This window comes from Scaptodrosophila lebanonensis, unplaced genomic scaffold, assembly GCF_003285725.1.
Source record: "Scaptodrosophila lebanonensis strain 11010-0011.00,11010-0021.00 unplaced genomic scaffold, SlebRS2 tig00001415-arrow-pilon, whole genome shotgun sequence".
Lineage (NCBI taxonomy): Eukaryota > Metazoa > Arthropoda > Insecta > Diptera > Drosophilidae > Scaptodrosophila > Scaptodrosophila lebanonensis.
The window spans coordinates 4,654,148-4,674,212 of NW_022060742.1; the positions used below are offsets into that span (position 1 = coordinate 4,654,148).

At 38.7% G+C, this 20,065-nt stretch overlaps 2 protein-coding genes across 5 annotated transcripts in view; one reads left to right on the forward strand and one right to left on the reverse strand.

Annotated features, from left to right (window-relative positions):
- The window catches only part of LOC115632936 (palmitoyltransferase app), a 92,840-nt gene that overhangs the window by 45,443 nt on the left and 27,332 nt on the right, over nt 1-20,065 (forward strand). The window lies entirely within an intron of this gene.
- On the reverse strand, nt 12,496-13,224 carry LOC115632692 (ATP synthase subunit s, mitochondrial-like). Its single transcript, XM_030529929.1, has one exon. The coding sequence runs from the start codon at nt 13,222-13,224 to the stop codon at nt 12,562-12,564; it is 663 nt and encodes a 220-aa protein (XP_030385789.1). The 3' UTR covers nt 12,496-12,561.

Here is a 20,065-nt window from a genome sequence, read left to right on the forward strand (position 1 = left end):
AGAACAAACCAGATGCAAAGCAATTCAGCAACAGCGAGAGAGCGAGGCGCAGTGACGTGTTTTAAATGTGGCAAGACTGGCCACATTTCAACGATGTGCACACGGGGACTAGAAGCAGCGAGCAAAAGCAACATACAAGAGAAGCGAGTAGATGTCTGCACAGTAATGGAACCAACGGGACTATTGTTGCAATTTGGTGAGCTCATTCCATTCTTCTTTGACTCGGGCGCCGAGTGCTCTTTGATAAAAGAGAAAATGGCAAATAAATTTGCTGGAAAGAGAATTTTCAGTACAGTTATGCTGAAAGGCATTGGTGAAAATTCCGTGTATAGTAATTTACAAATTCATACGACTGTTCAAATATGTGAGCATACTCTGGAAATATTATTTCATGTAGTATTGGATAAGTTTTTAAAGCACAATGTAATGGTTGGTCGTGAAATTTTGAGCCTTGGCTTCGGCGTTGCCATGGACGCTGAAAAGTTCAGTATTTATAAAACAAAGGCTGTCAACATTGTTTCAGATACAACAAATAGGTGCTATCTAGAACATTTAAATAATGATGAAGAATTAAGTGATGAAGACAGAAATAAATTGATAGAAATATGGCAACATTATGCTGAAAGATTTATAAGTGGCATACCAAAGAGTCGTGTAACAACAGGTGAACTAGAAATTCGTTTGATAGATCCAAACAAAATCGTGCAGAGGCGTCCATATAGACTTAGCGCAGATGAGAGAGAAATAGTGAGGAAACAAATAAAAGAGCTGTTAAAAGCTAATGTAATACGTCCGAGCTGTTCTCCGTTTGCCAGTCCGATGCTGCTAGTTAAAAAGAAAGATGGCAGTGACCGCCTATGCATTGATTATCGAGAGTTAAATGCCAATACTATAGCAGACAAATATCCACTGCCGTTGATATCGGATCAAATCAACAGACTGCGAGAAGGAAAATATTTTTCAAGTTTAGACATGGCTAGCGGATTTTACCAGGTTCCCATACATGCTGACTCAATTGAACGTACGGCATTTGTAACAGCTGAGGGTCAATACGAATTCTTATCCATGCCCTTCGGGTTAAAGAACGCCTCATCGGTATTTCAGCGAGCAATAACACGTGCCTTGGGTGAGCTGGCATACTCGTATGCCATTGTTTACATCGATGATGTTTTGATTGTAGCAGGCACTAAAGAAGAGGCATTTCATAGATTAAAGGTGGTATTGGAACTTCTGACCAACGCCGGATTTTCTTTCAATGTAAAGAAATGCACATTCCTCAAACCTAATGTTGAATATTTGGGTTATCAAGTCGAAGATGGTGAAATTAAACCTAATTCTCGGAAGATACATGCCTTGGCAGCGTTATCACAACCGCAATCAGTTACACAGCTGAGGCAATTTATAGGTTTGGCATCATACTTTCGACAATTTGTGCCACAATTTTCAGAGCAAATGAAGCCACTATATCACCTCACCTCCAAGAATGGTAGCTTCCATTGGAAGCCAGAACACGAGTGTATACGTCAAAAGATTATTACCATATTAACTAACGAGCCGGTTTTGATCATTTTTGATCCACAGTATCCCATAGAGCTGCACACTGATGCGAGCTCAGAAGGCTATGGAGCAATACTTATGCAAAAATTAGAAGGCAAAACAAGGGTAGTCGAGTATTATAGCAAGTGCACAACCAGTACGGAATCCAAGTATCACTCGTACGAGTTGGAGACGCTAGCCGTATTTAATGCAGTTAAACATTTCCGTCATTATCTTCATGGAAAGAAATTTATAGTGTATACGGATTGTAACTCATTAAAGGCTAGTCGTTCCAAAATTGATTTAACTCCACGGGTGCATAGATGGTGGGCATATTTACAATCATTCGACTTCACAGTCGAATACAGGAAAGGGAATCGCATGTTGCATGCAGATTTTCTTTCAAGAAATCCTATCCCTGCTGAAGCAAAGACCGTCAAAAATATTACTGAGAAACGTGTAGACTTGGCTGAGCTGACTGACAATTGGCTGATTGCTGAACAACAGCGAGATCCAGATTTGTCTGTTTTAATTTCTAAATTGCACAATAATGAGCTTAATGAGGACATGGCAAGAACGTATGAAATGAGATCTGGTATACTGCATAGAAAGATTCAAAGAAATGGTAGAACGCGCTGCTTGCCAGTGGTACCAAGAGCATATAGGTGGTCCGTAATAAATCACGTACACGAAGCCATAATGCATTTAGGTTGGGAGAAAACATTAGATAAGGTATACACCTACTATTGGTTCGAGAATATGTCAAAATATGTGCGTAGGTTTGTAGAAAACTGTATAACGTGCAAGGTATCAAAGTCATCCTCGGGCAAGATTCAGGCAGAAATGCATCCGATACCCAAGGTGGAAATACCGTGGCATACAATACACATTGATATAAGTGGCAAACTAAGTGGCAAAAACGATTTGAAGGAGTATGTCATAGTACAAGTAGACGCATTTACTAAATTTGTTTACTTTTATCACACATTAAATTTGGACACGGAAAGTTGTATAAAAGCGGTCAAATCAGCAATATCCATTTTTGGCGTGCCTACGCGTATTATTGCTGATCAGGGTAGGAGCTTTGCCAGCGCCGCTTTTCGAGAATTTTGTTCATCACAAAACGTTAATTTACATTTGATAGCTACGGGAGCGAGTCGTGCGAATGGACAGGTAGAGCGCGTAATGGGCACTATGAAAAATATGCTGACAGCAGTTGAAACGAGCGAGCGTTCCTGGCAAGAAGCATTAGATGAAGTACAGTTGGCCATAAATTGCACGACAAATCGAGTAACAAAAGTTAGTCCATTGGAATTATTGATAGGCAAAGAGGCTAGACCACTAGGCTTAGTGCCAATGATAAATGAAGAAAAAGTTGATGTTGATTGTTTAAGAAAGCAGGCCAAAGAAAATATGTTAAAAAATGCTAACTATGATAAAGCTAGATTTGATCAAAATAAGGCAAAGATTGTTAAGCATAAGGTTGGAGATCATGTTTTGCTCAAAAGTGAAGAGCGGCACCAAACAAAGCTTGACCCCAAATTTAAGGGACCGTTTGTCGTGATTGAAGTGCTTGATGGTGACCGATATAAATTAAAGTCCTTGATAAGTAAGAGGACATACAAGTATGCCCATGAGTATTTGCGACCGTTACCAGATAGTCAAGTTACTGCAGAGTTGGAAGATGTGGAGGGTGGTAATGCAGAAGAAGGCATTGGCCAAAGCCCAAGCTCCCACCAGTGACGATGTAGTATTGTCATACACAAGGACCACGCCCGTACCACTAAGTTATACCGATGGCACAAGTGTAGACGGAGGGTGTCTATCATGGCGTGCGGCGCGGTTGTCGTGGTAGAGAACATGTGACTTAAAGTGATCATGTTGCAAGGGCAAGTGGAGTCCATGAGTTGTGGTATGATAGAGAGATATCCAGATGTTCGGGTTTTCGCAGAAGAGTACGAGCTACTGGTTGGCACAGCCGCAAATGTGTGTGAATGCCTGCAAAACCGTCATTTGAAGACACATCTTGCAAAGAAGTGTTAAATAAACGAAGTAACGATAAACTTATGGTAAATTGAAGCGCAATACTTGAATTGATTGACTATATATAGTATAATAAAAAAAAAAAAAAAAAAAAAAAAATATTGAGCAAGGCATGAAGCCGACGTTTGAATAAGTTTTGTTCGAATAAGTTTTATTTGAATAAGTTTTGTTTTGCTAATTTCATTATGATAAGATACTACACGAGGACGTGTAAGAGCCAGGAAGGCCGTGTAGAAGAATAACACTAAATAAAGAAATGTAAATCATTAAATGATGTTGTGTGTAAAACAAATACAAAGAGAATGTGTCATGTGATCGGCTTGCAGGCTATAATAAGAGCAGGGTTTAAGAGCAAATATTGCCTTAGCCGAGCAAAGCGCATTGTTGTTGTCTAGGCAGTTGAGAAAAGGAAATGTCAAAGAACAAAAAGGAAGAGTAGAACGAGTAAGACAACGAGCCTCGAGAGAGCAGTGATGCAAGTCAGTCTGCTTCAAGAAGTCAAAGGCAACACTACCAGTGCGAATTGCTGTGCTCAAGTAAAGAAAATGGCCGAACAGCGCGTCACGCCGCGCGAATTATCCAACCCTTCTCCGACATGTACATTTCCATCCAGAGCGTTGCATGCGTAGTGCATTTATAAATTCATCGTTTGGTCTTGTTATTTAATATAACTTTTGTTTAAATAAAAAATGTTAAACGTGGAGCAAAAAGTCACACTTCTTGATAACATAGCATCAGGGGCGTAGGCAGCTTTTTCCAAAATGCGGGAAAAAAATTAAAATTTTGATTAAATAATGCACGATGCATTTAAAAAATCACTTATGCACATTATCAATGAAAAAACTTCAACAAATCCAACTTTGATCCATTTTAAGGCGAAATAGTGCGTCATAATAATAGTTATGGCCCTTGCATAGCACCATTTATATTTTAAGTAATGTTATATTATTAAAAAACCCTTTAAAATCGTGATGTTTGTTTAATAAGTGATGGAACTAAAGCTTAAATATTACTATCCAGTATATAAGCTGCATTGAAATCAAGATATATTCTATATATATCCAATAACCCGCTTATTTTGTCCATTTCAACCAAATCTTCAACTTTTTCCGTCGCTTGCTATTAGAGAAATCAATAAAAGTTGCCGCTTTGAGGCCATATACTTATAAGCAAAAAGACTCTACTATACGACAAATACAATGGAAATTATTGTATATTTCAATTATTTTCATGTCCATTCCGATACTTGCAGGTTTTAGTAAAAAAGTTGTTTTTTAAATAGAAAAAAATAGAGTTTATTATTTGATGAAAGATAAAGTGTTGATCAATTTATTTATATATACAATAGTTTAATAATCTTTATTGGCTTGGTAATTCCAGTGACCCCATTGTATGCCTCAGACCCACCTCTTGGTGGAGGTAATGAGCGTGTGAGTGAGATAAACGCTCGGTGCAAGCACGGACCGGTATGTATAGGATACCTGACCATGGGATCGGTCTTTGTTCTGTTCGGTTGTGTTCAGTCCTGTTCTGTGATATGCATACTCAGCACTTATGAGATATTAAGTTGAAAACTTTGCTGCACAAGCTCAAGTTAAATTGAGCAAAATAATGCGGTCAATTTATAACGAACGGTGTGGGTGGGGGGAGAAAGGCGGTGCCGACAGGCACGTTCAATATGGCCAACGTCATTTGGCCAGCTGGTCGCTGGTCGTGTGCATTGCATATAAGCGTCATTATTTTATCACTTCCCACTTGCATTGGAGAAGTGGCAAAAGGGGCGGGGGGTTCATACAGCAGAGTCAGGCGTTCAGTGTCATACTAGTTGGTCGCTCGTTTGGATGCCTGCTCGGTCAGCTTAAACAAAAGGAAGTGGCCAGGCTGTTACTTTGCCAGTTTAACTTGTTGGGGCTTGGCTTGCGGATATGCGGGCGACGTACCTCTGACCCCTCCCCATAACTATCCTCCTTAGTCCGGCAGTTGGATCGTTTGTCTGTTCGTCCAACCGCTAGTGTCATTTGGCTGTCTCCTCTGGTTGCACGCAAGTTTGCAAAATGATGGCAAAGCGAGCTGCCTGCCCCCCTTCCCCTGCTTTTGCTTGTGGTCGAGGGTAATTTTTAAGGTTAAAATTATTATGGCCATCGCTCGAATTGCTTGAAGCTGCTATGGTACGTGACTTGGCCAATAGCTGGCTATGTGCAAGCAACCGGACGGTCATTGAAAGTGCAAGTGCTTGTTGGATTCTCTTTATTTTTTTTTGTTTTTACTTCCCTGATGATGATGGTGCTATTGGCAAGTGACCCAATTTATGAACCGCAATTCGGTCAACGGCAACGTGCGACATTTGCAGCGCAGTGGGGCAGAGCCCAGGCGGAAAATAGCTGCGGCAGAAGGGCAGGGTTGAGTATGCCAGGACACATACACACGCATGTGTATGTGGCACAAATGGCTTAATTTGGGTTTTGTGACATTTCAGTTTTCGCTTTTTAATGAGGTGCAATTTAGCAATGGTAAATGGTGAAAATGGAGGGAAGTGCATAAGTGAAATTTCCTCACATTAGTGTATATTTGATTGGATGAGTGTGTGGGGTACAGGCGAGGAAGACAAACTGATGGAATTGGAGCAAGGCACGTTTTATTTGAAATGTGTCAAGTAACCGCCCTAGTCGCCCACCTGCAATAATTAGATTAAGTGACAAGAAGGAACCCTGAAAACAAGCTACTTCTGACATGAGCCCGGCAGCATTAAATTTTTACTGAAAAGTAAGCAAGAAGTGGGAAATTGCAATATTCTTTTTCGATTACCTATTCATTATTCGTTGGTATAGTATACCATTGTTTAATTAAGTTCAGCCATGGGATGAAACTCTTAAACAATATTAACTATTTACGAAAAAATACACCAAATAAATTCGTAAAATATGGAACAACAGCAAAAAGACTTCTTAGAAATATTTAATGTTTTCTTAAATTCTTAAATAATGGAGTTCAAAAGCATCCCAAACTAGTGTACTAAAATAAGGTAAAATAAAGATACTGAGAAATAAAATTTAGGTATAACTGATTTGGGGTAAAAGTAAGTTGTTTACAAACAAAAGCAGTTAACATATTGATGTAAAAATGTTATCCATGCTCAGTGGTTAGTGTTAACAGGAATTACTAGCAGAAGGAACTAAATGATACATATTTAGATCATTAACATTGTGTGTGTCTAATAAGCATCATTAACTTGCCTCATTCTGATTTTAATTCCCTCAGTAGAGGGTGTAAATAATTGACTTAAGACTAGGTTTTAGATGGTAGTAAAATTTTAACACAATTATCTCTAACACAATCCTTAATTTTTATTGCGATCTTTCTTTTCGTATATGTATTTTATTACTTACTCCTTTTCTATAAATGAAGATCTGTGTGTTCGTCTGTTTTGGCTCTTTTAGACTTCGCCTTTGTGCCAATATCCTGGACGTGGTTCCCATAAGAAAGGGAATCAGCCTATCTGACTCGATATGCATGCACAACTAAACCTTAATTCTGTTAATTCTAGTGGAAATAATTTCCTTTTTTAATTATCTTATCAACTGCTAGTCAACAAAGGTTTTGATTTATTTTGTTCTGAATAGGAACGCGATTCACTTATTTGTTGTACTAAATTCAATAACAATCTTGAAGAGTATATTGTTGGACGATTTGACAGTGATTCCCCGAAAATACGTTTTATCTGTCCTTATAATGTTACGTGAAGCCATTGAACCAAGATCAAAGACATACCATCTCCAACTCTATTGTTTTACATGTTAAAACGAAGTAATACAAACTTTTCGATGTAAGGCGGTCTTTCTCGAAATGCCAAAAATATGGATGCTCATATCGTTTTCAATATTTTTCGTACATTTATAAAAAAGTGCACTTTGAATCCGCTTTTTAATAAATCCGATAAGATGTAGAAATTACCAGCGCTCAAATGTTGAATACTATAACAATGGCACGACTTGGGCGTTAATTCGAACAAGCCGTTGAGAAAACCAACAAAAATAAGTTTTAATCCACTAATCCGAGTGTCAGTTAAAAATCGTTTGGTCTTTTCACTCCAAGCTATCACTGTTGCCAGCTAATATTGGCCAAGCTTCAGGAGGCGCTTTGCTTCCCATGTCTTCATTATTTTCAGTTTCGTTCCTGCCGACTATCCAAGTCTTATTTCGAAACGCTTAACACGAAATGCAGCTTAAATTAATTACGCATGAAATTGCAATTAATTGGTTTAGGGAACTTCTGCTAAGTTTATTTTAAAGTTTTTCTTTTCGCTGCTGCCGCTTGGCAAAGAGTTTAAGCACTTAGATAAACAAAAAGCGCTCGACACTAAAGTTGAGCAGCGCTTGCGAAGCGCGTGGTAGCCGTCGGCATGAGAGGAGGGAACAGAAACACAAACATAAACATAGCACAAAAATTGCAGCAAGTGGAAATCTTGCGAAAGTAAAAACATCAACAAAAACGAAAAACAAAGCGCAAACGAGGGATGAGGATAATTTGGTGAGAGTGTGAGCGGGCGAGTCGACACAACAATCATGACTAAGGCTAGGGTATAGGGGATAGGGGGTAGGGGTTGTTGGGAAGGGGTTGCTAGGCTGGCGGCAATAAAAATGGCGCACAAGTTCAGCGTAACACGTGAGCCAGAGAGCCTGAAATGTTTATTTGGGTCTGCCGTATAGTGTGAGAATGTTTGTATGTGTATGTGTGTGTGTGTGTGTGTGTTATAGGCCATGCTGCACAGTTGCAGAAAAACAACAGCCTGCTTCTGCTGTCACAGTAACCCAGATAGAACACAAATTTTCAACCAAAATGTGCCACTTTCGCTTTGACCCAGAGCCGAGGCAACGAACGTCGACGTCCAGCCAGCAGCGACGCTGGCTACATCGCCGACTGCAGAGCTGCATTTGAGGGTCAATGTGGCCAACAGGCCTGAAAGGAGCAGCTTCTGTAGATTGTATAAGAAATCATTCTTGAAATATTGCACGCTGCGGTTAAAGAACGCACAGCTGAATGGCACAAAATTGCAGTCATGTGTCACTTTAAAAGGGACACTCTGACATACTACACTCACACACACACACACACACACGCTCACACACACTCGCACTCTCACTCACAGTGGCTCATGCCCCTGTGAAACATGCAACGCTGTCATGTTGTCTGCCGCCCCTGACAAATGGTTTGATTTTAAGCTTAAGTCAGCATACGGAGGAGGTTCGCCTGTGTGCGCGTGTGTGCTTGTGTCCCCAAGCCTTTTAAATATACCACCTTGGGGAAATTTTTTAAAAAATGCATGCAATTTATTTAGATGTCGTGCGGTGGTCAGGTCTAAAATAGGAAGGATTGCAGACAATGTTAGATGTGGGCTTTAATTTTTTTTCTTTTTTAAATTAATAGAAATATATTTTTCCTTTGCCTTCCCCCTAGCTAACCAATTTTGATGTCAAAGGCGGTGGCGCGCATGTTTCCGCATAAATAACCTGCGCATTTTTTCCCTCCTATATATATGTATAGGGGAAAAAAAGGGATCAAAATTAATTATGCAAAGTGTGACCTAATACGAACGCAATAACAACAACAAAAGTTACTCATATTCATGAGTTTGATGTTTGGGTCGACTGTCGGCTTGTCGGGCCTTTCCCTGCACAACTTGACCTTTTTTGATGGCCTTATAAACGTGCTAAAAATAAACAATTTGCAACATACTATTGTTGTTGCTGCTACTGCTGTCGCTTTTGGCTTGATTGCTTGCGTGTATTTCGTACATTTTTGTAAAAGGCTGGAGTATTTTATATCATTTAGATGCTTCCTGCCTAAAAACGGTTGGGTGCGTCCTCGTCTATATGGGCTGACCTTTTGATTTGGGTATGGCAATTAGCAAATGTTGCGCCCTTGCCCTATTGTGTGTACTCAATAAATTTGAACTCTGACTGATTTGTTTATTAAAAGTGTATCCTTTTTATATACATTAATTTGTTTAAACTGGATTTGCTTTTAGGGCACAAATGCTAAGGCCAGAGAATTAGCACAAGTATTAAATCACTTTCAGTGGAATTTTTAATATTAAAGTGCTTAACCTAGGCCGCCTTTATGATGGCATGATAATAATGCTGAACTATCGTTTTGTAAGTATCTTAAATATTCGATACATTGTCTTTTAGATTGTAGGGCATTATTGTAAAAGATAAATTAAAATTTTTAGCTACACTCTTCTTTGAATTGAAGGCCTTCAAAATTATGAAATAGTTCGTATCTGTACATGTCAGTACCATTACAAATGACATTAAGAAAACTTAAATTTAGTTTCAAACTTCAACGAGCCAAAGCTCTAAGACCTGTCAGTAATCGAAAAAAGCAGGTTAAAGCCCGTCTTACGGTGTAATTGGTGCTTCATACTTTTCATTTCTGCAAGCCATATGTCAGTGGCTACTTATGGTCTCATTGCTCACCACACGCTGCTCAAATATCAAATATAATTCCGTTTTTTTGCCGCTCAAAACCATAAACCAGACAAGTAAGCCCAGATGTCATGTGTGTAACACCGCAAAACTGTCACAACCTTTGCCCGTATCAGTCCCCGGCAAACTTAAAGTGGAATCCAAAAAAATGCGAGAGCACACAGCTGTCGTCACTGCATATCAGTGATTCTGTCTGCCGCGTCCCCAGTCTCGGCAGCCGTTCACAACCTAAAAGGTGGGTATACGGGCCCGCAGCACTTTGCATATCACTCATATACATCGCTAGCTCCCCCGCTCACTTGTTCGCTTTGGCCAAAAACCGCTCTGCCAGCAGAACACACAAAAGTGGTGTCAACAGCTTATGGCCAACGGCAAAGGCAGCTCGGACGTTACTAAAGTCTTTGGTCGTGTGAATTTTCACAGAGGTTGACGAGCTTTAATTTTTAATGCGCCCACTCTCACCCCAGAAATGTCAAATTTGTCAACTGCGCTTATTTTAGAAAGTGTTTTCTTTGCTATTCTCGTTGTTGATGTTCGTGTTGGTGTTTGTCGCGCAGAGTGCGCGCATTTACGAGTATTATGATTACTGCGATTGCCTTTTGTGCGACTGCTAGTGCCGAGTAGATAGAATACGCCTTCAAGTATACTACAGAACATTTGCAGTTCAGCTGCTGCTACTTAAGCATCGCATCCCGACTCTCAATGCAGCATTTATTTGGCTTGTCTCCAATAGCCAGCCACTGCTGGAAATAGGAAAACCCATTGAATCGCATTGACGCGGTGGGAGAGGGAGAGGCAGAGAAAGATGGCGCGCATAACAACATGCATAGACAAGTCAAGCAGAATTTATTGTATTTGTTGTGCAAAATTAAATAAAAATTGAATTATCTAGCTTGAAGCATGCGACAACTCTTCGTTGTTGTACATTGGGAAAAATAATCGCCATATCGAAAATTATGCAGATATAAAGGTTAAATAAAATGAAATATGATCAATTATTTAAACTTGTTCTTTGCCAAAAGAAGAAACACCTTTTAACGGACTGCATCGCAGGTAATTGACGGATAGGATCATATAAGGATGTAACCTGCTTACAAGCCTACACACCAAAAACAATATACAATTACAATTTGCAGTGTATACAAAGGGTGTACAAATATGAGAAGCAAAGGATCTGTGGATCTATCTAGGTTTTCACATCCTTTTTGAGCATAATCGTCCTCACTGTTTAAGCACTTGCTTACATTTCAACAAACATTATTCCTTTATCGTCTATTTTAATCTCGACCTATACGATATTTTACTGATCTTCAAGTAGTTCGTTTTGTTGCGAATCTTAAAGAAGCACTGGCAAATGAACGTGATCCTTAAAGACTTGTACATTTGAATTAAATGAATATGAAATAGACTGCATGCCACGGACATTCAAAGTATTTTTCCTTTTTTTCGGTGTACTTGTTGTTGTTTCCACTGCTGCTGTTTCTATAATAATGCATTTTGTTTGCTGTCTGTTTGGTTGTCGCCCTGTTTGTTCCTCCTCTGTCTTGCCCTCTATCAGTGTATCTGTTGGCTGTCTGCCTGTCCGTCAGTCGTGCTCTTCTCTGCGCCCTTTTTCATCTGCTTTTAGTTTACATAATAAATTGCATTTTCCATGCCAGCGATTCGTCTGCTCCGACTCTTTGTCCACCACTAGTGTCTATAAGTATGCAGTTGTTTTGCGCTGTATTTGCTTTATGCTCCCTCAGGTTCGTTTTTTCTTTACCCCTTCTGTTTTCCCATTTGGAGCTCTGTGCTATAAATGTGCGCGGTTTTGCATTAATTTCATTTCATTGCTTTTCATTTCGTGACACCCACTTCACTACCCACTTGCCGTAGCTCTTTCCATAGTCAGCGAAGCGTTTAAATTTGCGACAGACTTGCAACCGAAAGTTCCTCAGTCCTCCAATGCCTTCAAATGCCTTTGCACCTACAGCTGTTTCCGCTTGCGCGCGTTAAATCAATTTGCTCTTTAAGCTGTGCTACGGCGCGCACCTTTACCGGGACGCCATGGAGCGACTTTCTCATGAACATCAGTCAATGGAAAAATGGCTGGCAAGACAACGACAGCGACGACGACAACTACCCAACCACCTCTTCAATATTCCTTGCCTTTCACTTTTTACGCTCATGTGTCTGCCTGCTGTTAAGTGATTTTCATGAGTTTAACGAAGTGGTAGCTTGCCTTTAACCCCACGATTCCCACTTACCCGTGCTTGTCATGCGCGCCACGTTTGACAACCCGCACAAAAACAACGACAACAAAAACGCTTTGTCTTAAAAGGTATACCCTAACATAAGGTATACAAACAATATTACGGCATTTTCAACTCTCCCTTATAAAATATTTATTTGTGTATTGTATTTGTATTTAAACATTTTTAGACTTAATTAGTTTAATTTGGATATTTTATATTTATTGTATACACAAAATTTGTAGAAACAATTTTCAACGCTTAGATTACATTACAAATTTTGTTGCATTTATCACACAATTCGGCAAGTGCTCTCTAAGATAATTAGCCACCTCGTCCATGTCCTTCACATACAACATATCGAAGATAATCAATTGCTTCAAGTTCTGTAATGCTCCAATGACAGCGAGACCTTTGTCGGTTATATTGTAGCAGCCAGACACTTGCAAGTGCGTTAGCGATGAGATGAGATGAGTTAGGCCGCCCAGGCCATCGTTTTCAAGATGCTTGCATTGGTGTAAGATTACCGTGTCAATGTGTTTACAACCCTTAAAGTGTTCCAGGCCAATTTTCATGATCGATGCATTAGTGGCGTCCACAACTTTAACTCGTACACTGCTCGTCTCCGGTGGCAAAGAATTGTAGTCCTTTAACAGTCTTGAGGGATTGTCCACAAAGCGGACACCTCCTCCATTTTTCAACACCCACTCGGCACATAAACGGTTGGGACCTACTTTGGACAATCGATCCATATCCACTTGATTAAAAGCGACCGCGACATAGCCCCAAATGGGTCTTGCTGTTTCCCATAACGGTGTATATTGCGGATGCCCTGCCACGGATTGATCGCGTTTATGAGGCAACCCTTTGTCTGGGACTCGTAAAAGCCATTTTATAGATGTTTTAGTAGCAATGTGTAAAAACGACATAAACTGATATGTTGACTAAAGTAATTCTCTAAATAAAATAGTTACATATTGAAGCTTTGCTTTAAATGACATTTGACTTTTCGCAATGTGAGCAATTCCTTCAAGAAATTTTTTAGATTCCGACTCCTTAATATACTTGTAGTTGCAATAACAACAATGGCTTTAAAGGTACGCAGAGAACTCTTGCAGAAACATCAAGAATACTCTGCTATTTATTTTCTGCTCATATATGTATTTTGCTCTGAGTAACGTGCTTATGTGAAAGTATTTGATATAATATATGAATAGATCCGTTAATCGGCAACAAGTCTGTTCGATTTGTGTTTTAGTAAAGTTTAAAGTTATTTTGTGTTATTATAACTGTTTTATATAAATAATGGAGTACATAAAATAACATCCACATAGTAATATGTTGTACACTATAATTTTATAGTTTCAAAGGATCCCTTCCCATTTTAATGAATACTTTTTTAGCAGCTAAAACTTTCTTCCACAGAGTATTCTTTCGTCGGAGCCCATCAAGCATAGCTTTGTTAGTTGGTTTTTTTGTCTGTTTTATACATCTTTGTCGTTTTCTTTTATTTTCCAGCCTGTTTGCCTTTGACGAGCACATACATATAGACAGGCACATAGCAAACAAAAAACCGACATGATGAAAAGTTAGCTCCACTCTTTTCCTTTATTTCTTTGCCTACTTTGTGGCGCGCATATTGCCCGGTGAGTAGGGCAACAATAGATTTTTGAGTGTTGCTACTTTGTTTTACAATTTTATTGCGCCAACTTACACAACAACAGCAACAGCAGCAAAAGGCGAGCCCGCAACAACTGTAATAACAACAACAACAATTTGCACACACAATAAAAAACGTAGCCTGATGCTGCTCTCCTCAAAGCGTTTGCCCTTTTTTGTGTTTGCGTGTTTGTCTGTCCGCCGTTTGATGCGCACATTTAAGCAATTTTTTTGCGTGTTATTGTGTTTGCTTATGCCGCATCTGCTGCTGCCACAGTTACTGCTGATTGTTTGTGTGTGTGTGTATATGTGTGCGCGTGTCAAAATTGGTTAAACGTGAGTGGCTTTCACTTGATGCCCCTCACAATTCAAATCCGCCTTAATGTGTGCAACCCATGGATATGTCTGACCGAGGCCCTTGCCGAATGAATAGCCGCATCGTTTAGTCAAATTAGCTGCATTTGGCGTTGTTGGTCACATAAATTACCGCACCATACGCCTCCGCAGGTTGATCTGCGATGTGGATTTAATGTTGACTGACCCCAACGATTTTGCCATTCCATTCCAGGCTTTAATAAACCTAATGGTCGACGAATGAAAGGCAATTGGCAATTGGCTTAGTTCGCTCGTTTATTTTAAGCTCTGCCCATTAGCTTAGCAAATTTCGGCGCGTTCCTTATATTAACGTGAAATATAGCTTTGAGGCCTGTCATTAGTGATTAATCGTCGTAGCATACTTTTGTGCGCTCTCGCTCATTTACCTGATAATCCAAAGTTAAGCTGCAGGAGTAAGCAAGTAGTTAGAGCGAACGAATTGTTCACCTAAAGTGCGGCAACGACTTTCACTTTCGCACACTCACACATACATTTAAAAGTGTGTGTGTGTGTGTGTGTGCAAATGCGCTTTTGTGTGCAGTTGTTGCAAAAGCGCATGCTGCGCCAACGAATAACAAAAGCACCAAATGCTGTCAACAACAAGTTGCCGAACAAAAGACGCTGCTGTCCAATGCACACAAACTCACACACACCCAGTCAAAAATGCTTCGGCCAGCACATTGTGAATTGAAGTCTGTCTGTGTGTGTGTGTGTGTGTGTGTATGAGCTACATTGAAAGGACACGAGTACTACAAACATATGACAAATAGCGCTTAGTCATAATGCTGATACTGCTGCCATTGCAGCGCTTCCTTGTCCCAGCTGGTGGTTCAGAAGCAGCAACAACAGCAGCAAGAACAACAACGACACATGTTTGTGTCAGTCGCCTCAGTGTACTATGGAACAAATCTTTACATAGATTTGTTTAACTAAACCAAAACTGCAATCTAAGAATAAAGACTCATTTGACTTATTTGTTATTTATACAATTCATATAACGCAAATTTAGTTTCAAAATCTATTTACAAAAGTTCATATCATTGAAATTTAATAAATTTCTTGACACTAATTGTTTTAAGAAGTCTTAACCTAAAACAAGGAAAGCACTAGAAAAGCCAATAAGATTAATAGTTTAACAATACGGGTACATTCAAATTTGTTTTGCAAAAGTAATGGCTGTGGGGGTACTCAGCAACTTTTCTAACTATACAAAGACTTGGAAACTGTTGTTGGAATTTCTTTCTTATTATATTTGTGTGGTGTGTTGGGACGAACACAAAATATCGAGAGATGAACATCGAAGAAAAGTTTTCCTTTTACTAGAAAGTGTTGAACTTTATTCAATTATTCAGTTCAATAGTACTTTTTAAATTGCTTTGCACACAACAAATTGCTAAGCAAGATATAACCTGATCCATGGTGCAGCAGTATGTTGCTATAGCAGTAACGACGAGCGCGTTCGTGGCTCATAAAACTAAATTTCTAAACAATCTGCGTTTGGCAATCTTGTGACGTCGCTGCCAAACCTCTGCCGCTGCGGACGTCGACTTCAATGTTGCTGTGGAACTTTATTGAAATGTTTGTCAGTTTTTCGTGTCGTGCTCAATTTGTGTCACACAAACTCTCACAAATACACACACACACTCACACACACACACACACGACCACACTAACACATCGGCTGGTGAACAAAGGCACTCACTTCAACGAGCGCCATTACATACCGTTGCAATTTTGATTTTTGCAATTTTGGCCATAGCATACTTTTTGGGGCACTGCCATTGTATGTAAAACAAAGTTTTTGATTATGCCACAATTTGGCCTTATACGTTGCCACTTTACGTGTGTAATGCATGTGTGTGTGAGTGTGTGTGTGTGTGCATTTGCACGTGTGCTTGTGTGTGTAAATCAATAGAAAACACATGGTTGCTGCATTGAAAATTCATTGATTTCTGATTGCAATTTAATTGAAACATAATTCCGAAATGGCCGCAGAAAAACATTAAATTCAGGCATTGAAGCATAAATGCGAAAGTTTTCACAGACAAAAAGGAAATGATGGGCAATCGAAGATAAATAAAAGCAATAATATAAAATATATGCTCACTCGTTTGCAAATTGTCTATGAGGATGAATGCAGAGGGAGACCCTAACTGGGCCACAGATAAGCAAACAGGCAACTGCTGAATAAACATTTGCACATAATAGATGTGGGCGTTATATATCATCATATGCCCATCTAATCTATAGCAATATGTAGGGGTATGTGCGTGTACGTCTATGTCATGTATAATAATATATTTTTGGGCCTTTCCTTTCGCTTGTGTGTTAGATTAAAAAATATGTTTTTTATCACGTAACATAACGTTTTATTGATTGTGTGCCATTAAGGCGGTCGTGTGCGCAGATAAGCGAACCCAAAAGTTTTGCTTAGCTTGTCGGAAATATGCGCATTGCCCAAGTCACGCCTCCATTTCACACACACACAAATACACTTGCACTTTCAGAGGCAGTTCGCTCACGGCAGAAACTTTTTGGCGAACTGTGCCATAGCATTTTCTTGCCTCTTTCTATGCAATATTCATATGTCAAGGATGCATGAAATTTGATAAATTTATTGTTGCCGCATTTGCTTGCATTTGGTTGACATTGTCTTTTGGTCGCAGTTGTGTCGCCCTCAACTAAACCACAAATAAATTACCAGAATATTTCGGACTGTCAAGGCGCGCTAAGGCAATGCTGACAACACCTCAGATTAGTTTGTACTATAATATATGTTCAAATTTTTAGTGCAATGCAGTCAAGCACTGCACGGGGCACCGAAAATTTGAATATATACAAGTATTTGGCTTGGTTGTTGTGAAATAAAGAACAATTTATATTCTTAGTCTAAGTCGTTAATGCAAAGTAAAATATGTTTTTCTATGTGCAACTTTTCTTCGAGCATAAGCAGCCTATATTACCGCATGAAATTTATTATTAATTTAAAGGAGTTTAAGTTGATATAAGCGTTATATGTTACCAACTTATCATCTTTGGGAAATAAATACAAATTTTTACTCCTGAAGTAATTTATAAGCTAAATAAATAAAGTATTGCTAATAGGTTAGTATCTTAGTCGTGCAGACTGCGATAATAGCTTCAGTGTCTCTATTTATTAGCAGCGTAAAATTTTCTTATCCTCATGTTCAAACATAAAGCTAGTTAGTTATTTCTTTTTTAGCTCCTTTTCAATGTGTTATAATCAAGCTTTTGCTTTTAAATAAAAATTTGTGAAAATTGTCGATCTTAATGCGTTCATTATAGAAGTTTTTTATTTTTTATTTAATTCCAATTACTATGCCTCTTGGAAAAAAAAATTGGATATAGCATAAGAAACGACATTTTACTGTGAGGCCGTGAAGTGATAAAAAGTTTTACCAATTTGCAAGCGAAGCAAATCAGAGGAAGCAAACAGCAATTAATTTAATGCGCCTCAATGAACACACAGTGGAAAAATTCATAACAAGTTCGGAGTAACTTCATCGGCAGAATGAATACATACATACATACATACTATGTAAATATATACACACATACCAGGCATACAATGAATATGTATGTAGTATATAGGAATGTTTATGCGAAGAACGAAAAGCAAAGTTGGTCTGCAGCAAATGGACAGGAATTTAGAAATTAAAGCAAAACAAAGCGTAAAGATTAACAACAGATATCAGAGCACAGGCACACAAACATGTAAACACATACACACATTCCTATAGACACGCACACATACACACATAAATACTGACATACATTCGAGCACAAGCGAACAAATCAGCGCGACACAAACAACGTATAAAACTCGCAATTTGTGAAACGAATCACTATGACGAAGATGAGAATGGTCTGTAGATGTATGTATATGTATGCGAATGTTTGTTAATATTATGGTAGAGGAATAGCGTCCATGTCCACACCCATACCCTTCAGACATCCCAGTGGCGACTGACAGTTGGTAATTGGGAAGGACACGGCTTCACATCTAATTGTTAAGTCTTTTGTGTGCCATTTTCTAACAGCAAATTACTGCACTGTTTAGATTTCAATAGATTTGAGTAAAACTCAAAGCGGGACAGAGAGAAAGCATATAAAAAATGGGGAGGATAGGAATATAAACTAGAAAGCAGAAGGGTTCAGGTAACATGTAACTAATTGTTGAATAAGTCGAACGTTTTCTTTACACAAACTGGAATTTAACATAATTTCCGCCACTGCGTGACAATTCTCTTCAGTTTTATATTATAATCCATCCAGAAGGTAAGTTTGCAAAAATACTAATAACAGGTAGTTTATCATATCCCTGATATTAAAATACACACAATATGCTCTCTGCATCCAAAAAGGTTTATTCGTATTCTAGTTGGGAGCGAATGTGTGTAATAAATGATAGATTTGACAATTACATCCTGCTAGTGCTCATGTGACCACATCATGTTCACTCAACTGTAATAAAAACCTATAGCCATAAATGAAATCTCTGCCCGAGCAATTCCAGCAGCTTTTCATGCTGCATTGATTAAATACCGTACTGTAATCATTTGCATTTGTAAATGTACATAAACATAAATGAGTATGCCTGTTGATTTGGGTATGGATATAATATTTTAGATTTTGTATTTAACTACTGCTTAGTTTCGAAAAATAAGTTGGACCATGAAATCAGAAAGATCGCGTATCATCATAAATAGTTCGTTTCCATGAGGCCTTTTAAGTGCACACCTGTTTTGAAATTACTTACTTAAATTATCAAAACTAAATCAATTGCTTGAAATAGATTTAAAGATAAATAAAATACTTCATTACTTAATTTTTTGAAATATTATTTATTTAAATATTAGCTACCGCGCGCCAAGCCTAAAATAGATTGCATTTTCTTCTCGAGCCTTTTTAAATTGTAGTGGCACCAAGGATGCTCAGATTCTTGGGTAAGTTTCTATTCTCCAAGTAGGGACGACACCTTGGTGGTCGCTGAACCCTCAATAGCCTGCATCCCTTGTTCTTAAGGGTGTTTGCAAACGTAAAACTAGCATTACTTGCGATGACGTCTGCATCTAATGTTGACGTCTGTGGCAACTAAGACGGCGACAACGATTACTACTGTTTCAGCAACAACAACAACCAACAGCTTTAATATGTATGAGCGTCATTTATACGTAAGAATGAAAGTGTGTGTGCACTACCGTTGTACTGCAATAACGGAAATGGACGCCATGTCGGATGTTGAGGAAATGTTTGTGTGAGCAGAAACAGCAATGTTGAAAATATGTTTGCATTTGTTTCTACTCCTTTTTAAACCCATATTATACTTAACAGAGGGTATTACAACATTTGTTATAAAGTTTGTAACGCGCATTAAGGAAAATATCACAGCTCTCTTTCTATGCAATTGTGTATTAAGTCAGCAACATTTATCTGTTATAATAAAATCTAAGTATAATGCGAATAGTATTAAGTAGAGATACTGTATATTTTTCCCCAAACAATAAAATACACCGTTTCAGAATCGAGTCACTCCTTATACGGGTAATATAACTAAGTATTTTTGACGGAAAACCACTCAATCCTTAAGTTTCATATATATTACGCGCTGACAGAGTAGTGCATTTAATTGTTCTCATTGAAGCGAAAACGAAACACTAGCCCATCGACAACAACTTAGGCCACATATGTACATATTCTGTGCCTCACACACAC

Coding starts and splice junctions, on each gene's coding strand:
- LOC115632692 (XM_030529929.1), bottom strand. CDS start 13,224: ATGTCGTTTTTACACATTGCTACTAAAACATCTATAAAATGGCTTTTA.